Here is a 14,823-nt window from a genome sequence, read left to right as displayed (position 1 = left end):
CCCTTCCGTTCCAGGCCTCTGGATGAACTGGATAACCCTCAACATGTCATACTCCTTGGTGTGGTCTGTGTTGTGCTTCTCCTTCCAGCCTTTTCACTTGCCATCCCTGGAAGCACTTCTGTCCTAGCCGCACAGAATAAATAATACTTCCCCTGGAGTTCTGGGCTCTCTCCTGGCTTCTGACTCTGGCAGAGCTCCTCTCACTCCCTGGACTCTGTTCCTCTTTTTTCTCTGACTGAGAAATTGCTGTGCATCTCCAAGCCTGGGCTCAAGCAGTGCTTCCTAGAAAGCCTGCACAAACGCCATCCCCAGTGCTATGGTTTGAGTATTTGTCCCCTCCATTGAAATTTTAAACCCCAAAGTGGCTGTATTGAGGTGATTAAGAGGTGACTGAGTCATGAGGGATCTGCCCTCATGAATAGATTAATCCATTCATGGGTTAATGGTTATCATGGGAGTGGGACTGGTGGTTTTGTAAGAAGAGAAGAGAGACCTGAGCCAGCACACTCAGCTCCCTTGCCATGTGATGCCCTGTGCCACCCTGGGACTCTGCAGAGAGTGCCCTCCAACAAGAAGGCCTTCATCAGATGCTGCCTCTTGACCTTGGGCTTCTCAGCCTCTATTACTGTAAGAAATAAACTTATTTTCCTCTGTGTGTTGTGGCAGGCAGTGCATTGGTCTGTATTGTACTTATTGCTTAATTTGTCTGTTACTCGAACCAGACTGTAAATTCGATTAGGTACAACGGGATTGCTCTTTTAACTCCATGCTGTCGCATATGATAGAGTGTGAGCCTCATAAAAGATATTTACCAAGTATTGGTTGAATGAATGCTTGAGTCCATGCATATGTGAATGATTTAATACAAAATGACCTGCAAATTTGAGCAAGACATGTGGTTTGCTATTCCTGTGTGGATCCTAAGCTAAAATGGTTGCTAGTTAGTACTTGGTTTCTCCTCCCTATGTACTATTTCTCATGAAGAAGCTGAATCTAACTTTCTCTGTGATTAAGTACATGAATTTTAGAGTTGTGTAGAGTTCCTACTCTGAGGCTGTTTATTTTATAGGGCACGAAGTCTGTGGCACAAAGACAGCAAGTCTAAGTGATACTCCTGTCCGCATATGTCTAACTCCAAAAAGGCGGCTCTCTTACACTTGAGTGCCCTCAGTACAACCTTGAATAGTTGTGTGAGGGGTCAGTAAGTGCATACTTTAAAATTCTTTTGAATAAACATTGTTTAGAAAGACACTGCTTCTGTTAGAAAAATATTAGAATATTACTATAAAAGTATATTCTTACAGGATTTGTGCTTCAAGTAAATAAATAAATAGATAGCCCTCTAGCCTTTTTGTTGTTGTTAATAAACAAAACAAATACTTTCAGATATGAAATCTGACTTTCCTGAGGGTTTAATTTTTTTCTACTAAAAAAGCAGAGATTAGATTTTTTTTTTTTCAGTTTAAAAAAAGAGAAATTTAATCTTATGGAGTAGTAAGTCTAAGGTTACCCCTAGTAATAGAATTTGATTATTTATTTTGGGGCAGGGTGAGGATTGGAGACCAACTGAATATGGAGTACAGACGGGAACACTTCTCTGATCACATTAATTAACAATGCTGAATTTTGTTTTTTAACTTGTTGGTGCTGTCTGTCAGATCAAATTTCGGGCATTTGGTGAAAAACACACACAAGACATATTTGGGACTTCATACTCTTATATATGACTTTTTAAGGTATAAACAAGACTTTTTACAGGTAATACTAAAGATAATGCTGGTGGAACTATTCTTCCCTACTCCTGATGTTTCCCTCCCAGTGGCAGGAACTCTACTCTCGAAGCACTCCTGGCTGCATTCTCAACCAGGGCAGGGGCTGCTGGGAGGACGTGCTGAGCACGCATAGGCCAGCCCTTTCCGTGGGGAACTAACTGCCTGTGGGAACCCTGCTCCTCCATCCTGTGAGTTTTACAGCAGCACCCAACATATAGGAGGCCTTGTGGTTTTGTAGTGCAGCTGTGACTGGGTGGGTAAGTCTGTTTAGTTCTGCGCTTCAGCATTATCAAGCTCATTGTTCCTGCACACCTAAGCTGTATGCTGCAGTCTCAGGTTGTTAGTAACGAAGATGGTATTTTGACAGTTTGTCTGCCTTTCTTTTTGAACTCATCTCTCAGGTGGTCCAAATCTTGGGTGGGGATGCATGGTGCCAGTCACTATGGCAGTGTCCTTGCGTATATCTGTAAGTTCTCACAACAGCCCTGAAAAGTGAGTTATAGCGACTCCTCCTCACAGCTGAGGAAAGTGAGACTCTCCAAAGGTTAAATCACTGCGTGATCACATTAGGTTGGCACCTTGCTCAGGCTAACTCCCAAACTTGTGTCCATGAGCACATGCTGCCAAAGAAATTATCACAGATAAAAAATTTTAAAGGACTTTGCACATAAATCACTGAGTAGTACAGATGAGTTTTATTCCTCTATAGCCTAGCATTTTCATAGCTATAAATGCAGACATTGTAATACAGCCTGCAATCCCTGAATGCACAGGTGCTTGCCCACCTCCCCCAGTTCCCCTGGCTGTCCTAACTTCCTCCAAAGCCGCAGCTCTTTCTAACCGTCCTGGGCTTCCTGCACTGTTTTCTATTACTAGAATGCTTTTCCCCTCACACCCTTCCCCTGTGCCTAGCTAGCTCCTACTCCCCCTTCAGATCTCAGCTCACGTGGCACTTCCTCAAACCGGCCTCCCAAGGCCACCACATCTGTAGTTGGGGCAGGATGTGATTTCTGTTAGCCGTCTGGTTTTTCCCTTCACCACCACCCTGGCCATGATTTGTGATCATATTCATTTCAAGCCTGTGCTCCCCAGCCACCTGAAGCTCCATAAACACAGTAACCACTTTTATTTTGTTCCCCATCTGTGCACAATGTCTTGACAGTGATAGCACCCCAAGAACGGTTGCTGGATGAATAATGGATGTGCTACTTGGCATCATGTATTAGCCTTGAGGTCTTTGTCCATAGTTTTCTACTAATACTTACAAATAACATGTTTAAGATAGCCTCTTTCCTGATAATTGTAAAATATAGATAGATAGAACTGAAATCTCTAGCCTCCTTTTAAGGCTTTAAACTATGAGAAGCAAAGAATGGATTTCCAAGTATGCATAAAAGGCCTACTTAGTATTACTGTATGCGGATGATCAAAGACAAAACTGCCCCAGCACTGGAACCTGCTTTGTGTGGTCCTGGGGATGTGGGATGTAGAAAAGAACTTCTCTTGCTACATTTCAGTGTCAATTGCAATTAAATATCTACTTTAACTTGATTTTGGTATACCCAGGAAGAACATCATAGAGGTTGAACTGGCCTTCCAGGCCCGTTCAATAGGGAATACTCTAAAACCTAACTTACATTTTAATGTTATTCGTAATAAGTTGTTTATTAGCTCATATATAAAATCAGGTTAGTAATACGGTAGTGGGTGAGTTAATTTGGTTTCCTAGCCAAACATAAAAAAATAAAAAAGTGTTATGAAAAGACCAAATGTTGATAGTTTGGGAGCAAGATAAAGAATTTTTCCATAGCTTTTTCTCCCCCTGTTGCACTAATTTAACATAATTAATATCTTGAAGGGGCAAAAGCAAGAAATGTCTGCGTATTTAATTTTGCATCCCTCAGTCTTTAAAGTGTTGATGATAGCAGAATTTCAGTTTCCTGGCCAGCTGTTCTCATGGAACAACTGCCCATGGGTAATAAACAACTGAACCAAGATCTGCATGAAAATAACATTGACAGTTTGCCATGAGATGTCTGTTTTGAAGTGACAGCTGATATTGTTTCTTTCTGTCCTCCCCACCCCTGATGATACAGGGCATTGATGTACGAGATGCTCCTCTGAAGGAAATAAAGGTGACCAGCTCCCGACGATTCATAGCTTCATTTAATGTTGTGAATACAACAAAACGCGATGCTGGAAAGTACCGCTGCATGATTCGCACAGAAGGAGGTGTTGGAATATCAAACTATGCAGAATTGGTAGTTAAAGGTATTTAATGTGTTTTCACACCCCAAAATAATCTATTAAAATAGATATGCTAGATGGTTTTTAGCTCATTATTTTTTTAAACCTCAAGCTTATCCTTGTCTGTTTCTGAACAGTGGTTTGGTGACAAGCTATTTTGATGGATCACATTTTAAGTACAAATGTTGCACGTGCACAATATTTTTGAAAACCGTATTTATTTATGTTGATTTAGCTGCGTACAAAGCAATGAATGTGCTCCTGGCAAGGTCTTCTGCCAACTCTATATACGGAGATTACAACCTATAAATTTTTTTAAGGAATAAAACTTTTTACTGATAGAAAATCACTTAAAATGCAAATATTCACCAGCCAGTGTGTTTATGATAGCAGGGTGGTTAATAAAATGAAGCAGTGTCAGTATAAAAGTGCTCAGTCATATCATACAAGCCATATTGATAATGCTGTGCTAACATTCATAATGTTCCAGTTAGGTTCTATTACTATATTTTGCATGACTGAAAAATTGAGTCTTTAGATTTAAGAAGGTGGGGAGATGAGGGAAAATAGAGAGGGGGAAATAGGTTTCCTTTCGCTGTTTTAATGCATTTTTGTGGGCTGAGGAGTTTATAGTGTTAAGCTGCTAAGGCAATTTTTGGTCCCAAACAGAATAATTTGAACTTGGAGGTATACCTGGAGGCATTTTTACGCAACTTGTGGCAGCCATTGCCGTTTTTCCTAGGAGAACAGAATGATGTCTACTTTTAAAATTTTTTCCCTGCATTTTTAAAATGTGAAGCATAAAATTGATCTCTTTTAGATGGGATATTTCTTTTATCAGCAAACTTCTTGTGCAGGCAGTTTTAAAGACTGCTAGGTTCAAATCCAAGAACTAGCTCTGTGGGCACGGGCCGGCGGCTTGCCCTCTCTGTGCTTCTGTTTCCTTGTGTGTAGAGTAGATATAATAATGTTATCTTACCTTATAGGGCACAAGGAGGATCAAATGCAAAACGTGTGTGTGGCACTGAGAACGGTGTACGTAGGGTGCACCTGCCACTTGTCAGGGCTATGCTGGGGGAGGAGGACGACAGTGGGGGATGATCTTCTCTCTGATCTAGTATATCACTGGTCTTCACTGGGGAAATACGTGTCAGAACTACCTTTCCAAATTAAAAAAAAATATATAAATGACTGCCCGCCTATTCTCCCCTCCTGCCTCCCACCACTACCCACATTGAATTAGGATCTCAAGGGATGTAGCCCTGTTATAAAACCTGTAAGTGAGTTGGGCATATGCTTCTGTTGTGAGATCACTGCTGCCAATATCAGGCGCATGTAGCTTATGGGAGAAAATGCTTACCTATGAGCCTAGGTCGAGAATTACTCATCTGTAGCAGTGACTAATGGTCAGTATAAGGAAGTGCACACTGAAATATCTACTTGAATAATATATTTTGCCACATCATATTCTTTTGTGTTTTCATTTGTGGTGAAACTTGAACTAGCTTCAAATTTGACTAATATTTGAGTTTAGGTTTAATGTCTATAACAAAATTAAAATTCTTCATAGTTGTACATACCCTACAGTGTCGAAGGGAAGTGAAGAGTCACAATGTATAAAATGAATGCTAGTTCACCGACAAGTTACTGGCTTGATTTAGGATTAGTTTAGGGTGTCATTTCACTTTGACTTGAATTAAGAGATATTTTAAATTGCTGTTTATCACTTTGTATAGATTGAGAACCCTCCCTTCCTCCCTCCCTCCCTTCCTTCCTTCCTCCCTCCCTCCCTTCCTTCCTCCCTCCCTCCCTCCTTCCCTCCATTGCTCCCTCCCTCCCTCCTTCCCCTCCCTCCCTCCCTCCCTCCCTCCTTCCCCTCCCTCCCTCCCTCCCTCCCTCCTTCCCCTCCCTCCCTCCCTCCCTCCCTCCTTCCCCTCCCTCCCTCCCTCCCTCCCTCCTTCCCCTCCCTCCCTCCCTCCCTCCCTCCTTCCCCTCCCTCCCTCCCTCCCTCCCTCCTTCCCCTCCCTCCCTCCTTCCCCTCCCTCCCTCCTTTCCCTCCCTTCTTCCCCTCCCTCCCTTTGGGAAAATTTGTTCAAAATTTAAGTACTGCCTTTTTCTTGTGCTGATTCTTCCATAAACCAAAAGTCCTTTTGAATGCCTGTCCCAATTGTTTCTAGGTTTTAGTTGAATCTTTCATTTGATTTGGCATATCTGGTACTTTTCTTCATGAGGAATTAATATAGAAAATATTCTCAGGACAAAAATGCATTAAATCCATGTCTAGTTTAGGATACTAGTGACAGTATCTTAAATGAGTGAGTATACTCAAGACCCTTTGTGACCTTGCCCCTGACTTGTATTTTGAATGGCAGTTCAACAACCCTTGCTCACATTTGCAACTTGCAAATAATTAACTGCTCTTTCAGCCTGGCTGCAGAAATGCCTTAGGACGTCCTATAAAAGGCCCATTTCGTGTTTCAGTTCAAGGAATCACCTAATGATATAAATTGATGTTAAATCATTGTGAGTTAAGTCAGCACTATTTAAATAAATTAAGAACCAGCACAAAGTTTCAGCTTACAAATAGTAGGAACAATGTTTTCGTAAATGCCCATTATGTTTGTAGTCCCTCAAATAAAATCCATTCAAAATTTGGTGTTTTATTTTGACTTAGTCTAATGCAATTTCTCCAGCTATTTAAAAAAGCCCATATGATTTATTACACCTTGAAATATAAAAAAGAATAGACACCCCAATCCAACAGAGGGAACCAATGTTGCTGGTTTATTAGTTGCTCTAGGAATCAACCTGGTGTCCTCTCAAGTGGTGCTAGTTTTTTGAGGCCCTGTTCAGTAGGAATCACGGCTGTGATCCTATTGGCTATGGCTGCCATGCGAGAGGGCAGGAGAAGCCGCGGGAAGCAAGCATGCTCTATTTTCTGTGCATTTGTATAAGCAAAATGAGGAGTTAAAAAATAAAATACATCAAAAAGGGCACCAAACCACCTGTAGAAACATTCTTGAAAAAAGTAACTAGATCTTATGTTTTTCTGAGATGGCAATTCATTGAGGTAGAAGTATGTTGTTTTGTACAGTGATCTTATTTATCATGTGTGATACCACTCACAGTGACATTAGCATATGGAATACCTTCATTTGGTGCCTGGAGGGCCTTTCAGTTAGCATCTCATTAATGTACTGGAAAAACTATTTTTTGTTGAGATTGACAATGATGTAGAAAGAGTCAGTCTCAACTTTTAAATGAGAGAGACTTTGGGTTCTAAAGAGTGTTTGCTATTGATTTCTTAGATTTTTATCAAGCTAGGCCTAGCTTGTTCTTTGCTTCGGAACTTCACTTTCTATTCAGTACTTTAATAAGACTTATTACTGGAAGTTGTCTGAATGACAGTAACGGTAGACTTTATTAGCCAGAATGCTTGATTCTCCTGCGGCTGAATGTGTCCATTGTGATAGTGATAGTCTTTTAGGAAGCGAGTCATCCTAGAAAATGTATTTGTGATGAAATAAACTGTAATTTCAGCCATGGTTTTAAGGTGATGATATCTTTGGAATATAAATATAAGGAAACTGAATTCAGTGATGTAGGAAACTAGTAGTACCTTTGATTTTGAAGACATTCTCAAGAAGGAGATTGACAATGGAATGCTTCCTAGAGCTTAAATACTACCCCTTGGAGAGCTTTCCCTAGTTACTTTTAGTGAGGAAAAAAAGTTCTCTGATATCTGTGTAATTGACTCACTCAAATGAGTACACGGATTCATTGAGGATATTGTTACTAGTATCCTAAAATAGACATGACTTTAATGCATTTTTGTCCTGAGGATATTTTCTGTATTAATTCCCCATTAAGAAAAGTACCAGCTATGCTAATTTGCATATTCTATGCAAAATAGGTTGTGGCCTAAAACAAATTAGGGATAAACCTACTTGAATAAACTTAGGTGTTCAAAGGTGGTTTATTTCACAACTTCGAATGTTGTGGAAACCTTTATCAGTATGTTTTTTCTTCATTTCTTTTCTTTTTTTTTGAATGTACCACGTATTTTTTATTCATTCACTTAGTGAAGGACATCTTGGTTGCTTCCAGTTTTTGGTGATTATGAATACAGTTGACATAAATATTTGCGTGCAGCCTTTTGTATGAACATAAGTTTTCCAGTCAGTTGGGTAAATAGGAGTGTGATTACTGGATCATATGTTAAGACTGTGTTTAGATTCATTAAAAAAAACCATCAAACAGTCTTCCAAAGTTGTAGCATTTTGCATTCCCACCAGCAATGAGTAAGAGCTCCTGTTGTTCTGCTTCCTGGCCAAAAGGTGGTATTGTCAAATTTTTGTATTTCAGCCATTCTATTAGGTGTGTATTGATATTTATTTTATTTTATTTTATTTTTTATTTCAGGATATATGGGGGTACAAACATTTTGGTTACATAAAATGCCTTTGCCTCGCCCAAGCCAGGGCTACACACAGTACGCTCCACATCCATTAGTTGTGAGTTTACCCACCTCCACCACCCGCCTCCCACCTGACTGGCACCCAGTGAATATAACTACCATGTGAGCATCTTGAGTACTAACACATTGATCAGTTAGTACCAATTTGATGGCAAGTACGTGTGGTGCTTGTTTCTCCATCCTTGTGACACCTTACTTGGAAGGATGGGCTCAATCTCTATCCAGGATAATATAAGAGGTGCTAGTTCACCATTGTTTTTTGTAGCGTAGTAGTACTCCATGGTATATATATACCACATTTTGTTAATCCACTCATGTATTGATGGACACTTGGGTTGTTTCCACATCTTTGCAGTTGTGAATTGTGCTGCCATAAACATTCAACTGCAGATGTCTTTATTATAGAATACCTTTTTTTCCTTTGGGTAGATGCCTAGTAGTGGGATAGCTGGATCAAATGCTAGTTCCACTTTCAGTTCTTTGAGGTATCTGCATAGTACTTTCCATAGAGGTTGTACTATTAATAGTTTGCAGTCCCATCAGCATTGAAGGAGTGTTCCAGTCTCTCCATATCCACACCAGCATTTGTTGTTTTGGGACTTTTTGATAAAGGCCATTCTCACTGGAGTTAGGTGATATCTCATTGTGGTTTTGATTTGCATTTCCCTAATGATTAGAGATATTGAGCACTTTTTTACATGTTTGCTGGCCATTATTCTGTTTTCTTTTGAAAAGTTTCTGTTCAATGATGATACACAAATTTGGGAGTATGCTTTTTCTTAATAAGCTGAACAAAACCATCCTCGTCAATTCATTCCTGAAATTTTAATGTCTTCTGCATTTTAATAATTTATGCATGTTAAGCATCTGAAAGACGGCTTTCTGGTTTGCCTTTCAGAGCCCCCTGTTCCCATTGCTCCCCCTCAGCTTGCCTCCGTGGGAGCGACCTACCTTTGGATACAGCTCAATGCCAACTCCATCAATGGGGATGGGCCCATTGTCGCCCGAGAAGTGGAATACTGCACGGCCAGTGGGAGCTGGAATGACAGGCAGCCGGTGGATTCCACAAGCTACAAAATTGGACACCTCGACCCGGATACCGAGTATGAGATTAGTGTGCTCCTCACCAGGCCTGGGGAGGGCGGCACTGGATCTCCTGGACCAGCTCTCCGGACAAGAACAAAGTGTGCCGGTAAGTGTGAGGAACCTGCAGCTAAGTGTCATTGTCTTTCTGGGCGTTGACTATCAGCATTGAGGTTGATCAGATGGCTAACACACTTCCCCCCTGCTCTGTCTACATCCTGTAAGTGAACAGAAAAATCCCCATGTGAACAGTCGACTGACAGCTTGTGATCTTTAGGAGCAGTGACCTTGGGCATAATATCTTTCACCGTGCCTCCACCCCTTTTTCCATATTCTTAATTTGCATGTGACTCGGGTACCACACAGTTCATACAGGAATTGTCCCTAATGTTCACAGAAATGATCTCCTTTAATGATGTCCTCTAATAGGTCAGACCTTATTCTGTTCTGGTCCCTTTGTTTTATGTTCACCGTTACTGTGCTTGTAGCCTGCGGGTGCTGTGGGATAATAGATTCCATCTTGGACCTTTAAAGCTGTGTTTTTACTGATGGACGTTAAATGCAGGGTCTGCTGGCCAATGACTTGGGCCACTTGTAACATAAGCAAGAGTGATGTGTGGGCTAGATGCAGTCTTTAGGTTCTTAGATTATAAATTTCTAATTGTGTTAAACCCATTCTTAAGCTTAAATAAAAGTAGGGTTCATGGAGAGAGAAATGTAAAGTCTTACAAAAATCAGAACCTGAAGAAAGCTCCCATGAGAGGTTATGTGTTGTTTCTATATGGCTGCTCTCTGGTAGGAAGTAGAGCAAAATAGTATATTGGGATGCTGAAGTGCTACTTTATCATCTAAATGAAGAATTTCTGCATTGAATTATATGCTGCAATGACAAGATTCCATAAATCTTTATGGAGTTAGTTAATTCTTCAGATAACATTTAAGAAGTCATTTATTAATATGTTTTAAAAATACTTAGCACAGTCTGGCCCTATCTAGTAAGAGTAGAAGAAGTTATTAAACCTTAGCAGTTGTAGTATTATATTGTTTCCGTAAGTTCAATACTCATGGGAAAATTCTGTTTAAAGAGAAAAAGATTTTTTGTTAGAAAAGGGAACAGGTACTTTTTTCTGCTGGGGATATGTGCTGTTGGGTACAGCGACTGGCCTGTGTGAGCAGACTGTGCGTTGCTACTGTGTCATCTTGCGTCTGGTTCCCAGACCCCACACCTGCACCCTCCTGGCACCTCCGCACAGAGTCCCCGGAATGAGAACTGCTGTTCTGGGTGGTGATTCACACAGCCCTGTCTGGCGGTGTCTGGCGGAGTTTGCTAATCCTTTCTCTTCCTTTCTTCTCTAAACCTCATCATCTCCTCTCTTCAGTTGAGTAAATTCCTTCCTTTTCGTTAAATATTTTTATATTATTTTATCATCTGTTGTAATCCAAACAAAAACTATGTATAACATGGCCTGTATCATTTTACAATGTAGGAATTGCTTTCAGATCTGTTATTTATTTTACACCTGCCTGTGAAGTCCCCAGGGCAGGCACTGTGATCCCCATAGTAGAGACAGGAAAGTGAAGCCCATGTGAGCTGCTGTCCACCTCTTAATTGGTCCCTCTCTGTAAAAAATAATGTTAGTGATATTTCTCTTTAGTGTTTTCTTAAAAAATCCTTTTGGGCATGGAAATATATAATTTCTCTCTTTCCATGAAAGACGGTTGGAATATCATTGTTTAAATTGTGGAGAGAACGTGATCCGTATCATTCTAGTCACTAGTAGCGTCATCTACTTAATGTTCCAAGTCTTGTTCTTTTTTACGTGTTCTTGTCCTGTCTATTGGTTTTGTGCCTGTACATTTCAGCGACTGGCATGTTGCTGTATATATTTCTCCTCATTATAATGCATGTGTGTCTGTTTTCAGCAAGCCTTTTGATACTGCTGCGTGATGTAATGTACAACTCTCAAAGGGACAGACTATCTTTTCTAACAGATTGACACTGCTTTTCAAGAAAGGAAACCAATTTCGAATTGATGTTTGTACGCTAACTTTGTGCCTTGCAGTTTTAAACCTCACCTGGGCAAGGCAGCCTGGTGATAAAGCACCCTTTCCTATAACCCAGCAGTTGGCACAGTTCCTGGTACGTATTCCTGGGGTGCCACACGCTGGCATTGAGTAGTTTTGAAAAAGTTGTAGTTGAGCAAGTGAGCCTTATAGGAAATAGAAGAATGTTAGAGAGAGTCAAATTTAGAAATAATAGAGGTAGACCTGTTAGGTGGGTGAGGAAAGTGAAGTCCAACGAGACTTTACTGTGGGAAGAAATGTCGTTCACAATCATCTGACCTGAGGCTTTGGAGAAAATCTGCAAGCAATATTCGTAATCACACTTTATGATCGGTATTGAACTGTGTGAAGTAGGACCCAGTTAGAGGGCAGAAGGAAGATACTACAAATTGTAGACAGAAAAATTTGATATTGGTCCCAAACTGTAATTCAGATGGTTTGTGAACATTTAGAGTTCGTAGAGAAACAGTCATGAATCTTATAAGCCGCTTGCATACACCCCACCCACACAACCCACCGCCATCCTCTAGGTTAATGCCAGCTTCAGTGCATCCTGCCCTCACAGTCAACTGCCACAATGTGGGGAATGCCGGCCTCCATGCATGCGACCCACAGTGTCAAAAGCCATTGTCTGTAGCAACTCCAGGATAGATGCATCCGGCCCTCACAGTTGCGGGCCGCCATCTGGACAAGGCCATCTTAGGTGCATCCACCTGCAAGAGTCCCCCGCCACCACTTAGGGAAGTCCAGCATAGGTGCATCAGGCTGTGAGAATCCCCTGCTGCCTTCTGGGAAAAGTCAGGTTAGGTGCATCGCCATCAAGAATCCCCTGCCACTACATGGAGAAGTCTACCATATGTGCATCCAGCCTTCAGGATCCCCTGCTGTTTTCAGGGGAAAGCCAGGTTAGGTGCAGTGGGCCTGGAGATTCCCCCCACCACCACTTGGGTAAATCCACCCTAGGTACATGGGGCCCTCAGAGCCCCCTGCGGCATTCTTTGGAAGACCAGGTTTGGTGCTTCTGGCCCCCACAGTCAACTCCCGTCTTCTAGGGTAACGCCAGTTCAGGTGTGTCTGAGTTTCAGCCTTCTCTGCTGCCACATTAGAAAGGCCAGGATCCGGACATCTGGCCCACAGACTCCACCGCCATTGTCTACTGCAGGCAGCCAGGTGCATGTGGCCCACATTGTCCCAGGCCACCCCTTGGGGAAGTCCAGCATAGGTGCATCTGGCCTTCAGAATCCCCGGCCGCCTTCTGGAGAAAGCCAGGTTAGGTGCATCCATGTGCAACAGTTTCCTGCCACCTCTTGGAGAAGTCCAGCCTAGGTGCATTGGGCATTTACAATCCCCTGTCGCCTTCTAGGGAGAGCCAGGTTAGGTGCATGCGCGTGTAAAAGTTCCCCACCGACACTTGGAGACCTACATCTTAGGTGCATCTGGCATCAGAATCCCCAGCTGCCTTCTAGGGAGAGCCAGCTTAGGTGCATGCGCCTGCAAAAGTCCTCCACCGCCTGTTGGGGAAATGCAGCTCAGGTGCATCTGGCATCAGAATCCTCAGCTGCCTTCTGGGGAAAGCCAGGTTTGGTGCATAGGCTGCAAGAATCCCCTGCCACTACTTCGGGAAGTGCAGCATAGTTGCATCCGGCCTTGAGAATCCCCTGCTGCCCTCAGGGGAAAGCAAGGTTAGGTGCATCTGCCAGCAGGAGTCCCCCGCCACCACTTGGGGAAGTCCAGCACAGATGCATCCGGCCTTCAGAATGCCCTGCCGCCTTCTGGGGATACCCAAGTTAGGTGCATCCGCCTGTAAGAGTTTCCGGCCAACACTAGGGGAAGAGCAGCTTAGGTGCATCTGGCATCAGAATCCCCAGCCGCCTTCTGGGGAAAGCCAGGTTAGTTGCATCGGAAGCAAGGATCCCCTGCCAGTACTTGGGGAAGTCCGGTATAGTTCGATCCGGCCTTCAGAATCCCCTGCTGCCTTCTGGGGAAAGCCAGGTTAGCTGCATGCCCCTGTAGGAGTCCCCGGCCGCCATTGGGAAAGACCAGCATAGTTGTCTCCGGCCTTGAGAATCCCCTGCCGCCTTCGGGGAAAAGTCAGGTTAGGTGCATCGCCATCAAGAATCCCCTGCCACTACTTGGGGAAGTCCAGCATGTGTGCATCTGGCCTTCAGAATCCCATGCCGCCTTCTGGGGAAAGCCAGGTTAGGTGCATGCCCGAGCAAAAATCCCCCACCCCCACATGGGGAAATGAGGCTTAGGTGTGTCTGGTATTAGAATCCCCAGCCGCCTTCTGGGGAAAGCCAGGTTAATTGCATCCGGCCTTCAGAAGCACCTGCTGACCTCTGGGGAATGCGAGGTTAGCTGCATGACCCTGTAGGAGTCCCCCTCCGCGACTTAGTGGAGTCCAGCATTGGTGCATCTGGCCTTCAGAATCCCCTGCCACCCTCTGGGGAATGCCAGGTAAGGTGATTCCTCCTGCAAGAGTCCCCTGCCGCCACTTGGGGAAGTCCAACATAGGTGCTTCCTGTGGTCAGAATCCCCTGCCGCATTCTTTGGAAGGTCAGGTTAGGTGCATCGGCATCAAGAATCCCCTGCCACTACTTGGGGAAGTCCAGCATGTGTGTATCCTGCCTTCAGAATCTTATGCCACCTTCTGGGGAAAGCCAGGTTAGGTGCAGTTGGTCTTTAGATTCCCCCACCGCCAAGTGTGTAAATCCACCGTATGTGCATGGGGCCCTCAGAGCCCTCTGCGTCATTCTGTGGACGGCCAGGTTTGGTGCTTCTGGCCCACACAGTCAACTGCCGTCTTCTACGGTAATGCCAGTTCCGGTGCGTCCCAGTTTCAGCCTTCCCTGCCGCCACATGGGGAAGGCCAGGACCCGGGCATCTGGCCCACAGTTCCACCACCAATGTCTAATGGAGGAAGCCAGGTGCATGTGGCCCCTATTGTCCCAGGCTGCCACTTGGGGAATTCCAGCTTCAGTTACTCCATCCAGCAGTGTCCCTGACTGTATTGTAGTTAGACCAGCTTCTGATCATCCAGCCGACACACTCAACCACCTTCATGTAATTTAATGCCACCTTATGTGCACCCAGCATAGTCAAAGACCATTCTCTGCACTAACCCAACTTGGGTGCATGGTCCTCACAGTCGCCGGCCGCTTTCTTTGAAGGCCATCTTAG

The 14,823-nt window shown here is 43.4% G+C and overlaps 1 protein-coding gene across 5 annotated transcripts in view; it reads left to right on the top strand.

The window, feature by feature from the left end:
- The window catches only part of PTPRM (protein tyrosine phosphatase receptor type M), a 773,614-nt gene that overhangs the window by 313,290 nt on the left and 445,501 nt on the right, over positions 1–14,823 (top strand). For 4 of the 5 annotated variants that reach the window (XM_045527889.1, XM_045527892.1, XM_045527891.1 and 1 more), the window contains exons 6-7: positions 3,869–4,043; positions 9,395–9,688. In XM_045527889.1, coding sequence (XP_045383845.1) covers positions 3,869–4,043; positions 9,395–9,688 — 469 coding nt within the window. Of the gene's footprint in view, positions 1–1,947; positions 2,026–3,868; positions 4,044–9,394; positions 9,689–14,823 lie in introns of those variants that run through there. The other variant, XM_045527893.1, reaches the window with a different exon arrangement.

Source organism: Lemur catta, chromosome 16 (assembly GCF_020740605.2).
Source record: "Lemur catta isolate mLemCat1 chromosome 16, mLemCat1.pri, whole genome shotgun sequence".
NCBI lineage: Eukaryota > Metazoa > Chordata > Mammalia > Primates > Lemuridae > Lemur > Lemur catta.
Note: the sequence above shows the minus strand (reverse complement) of the source record. Positions and strands in the feature narration are given on the sequence as shown.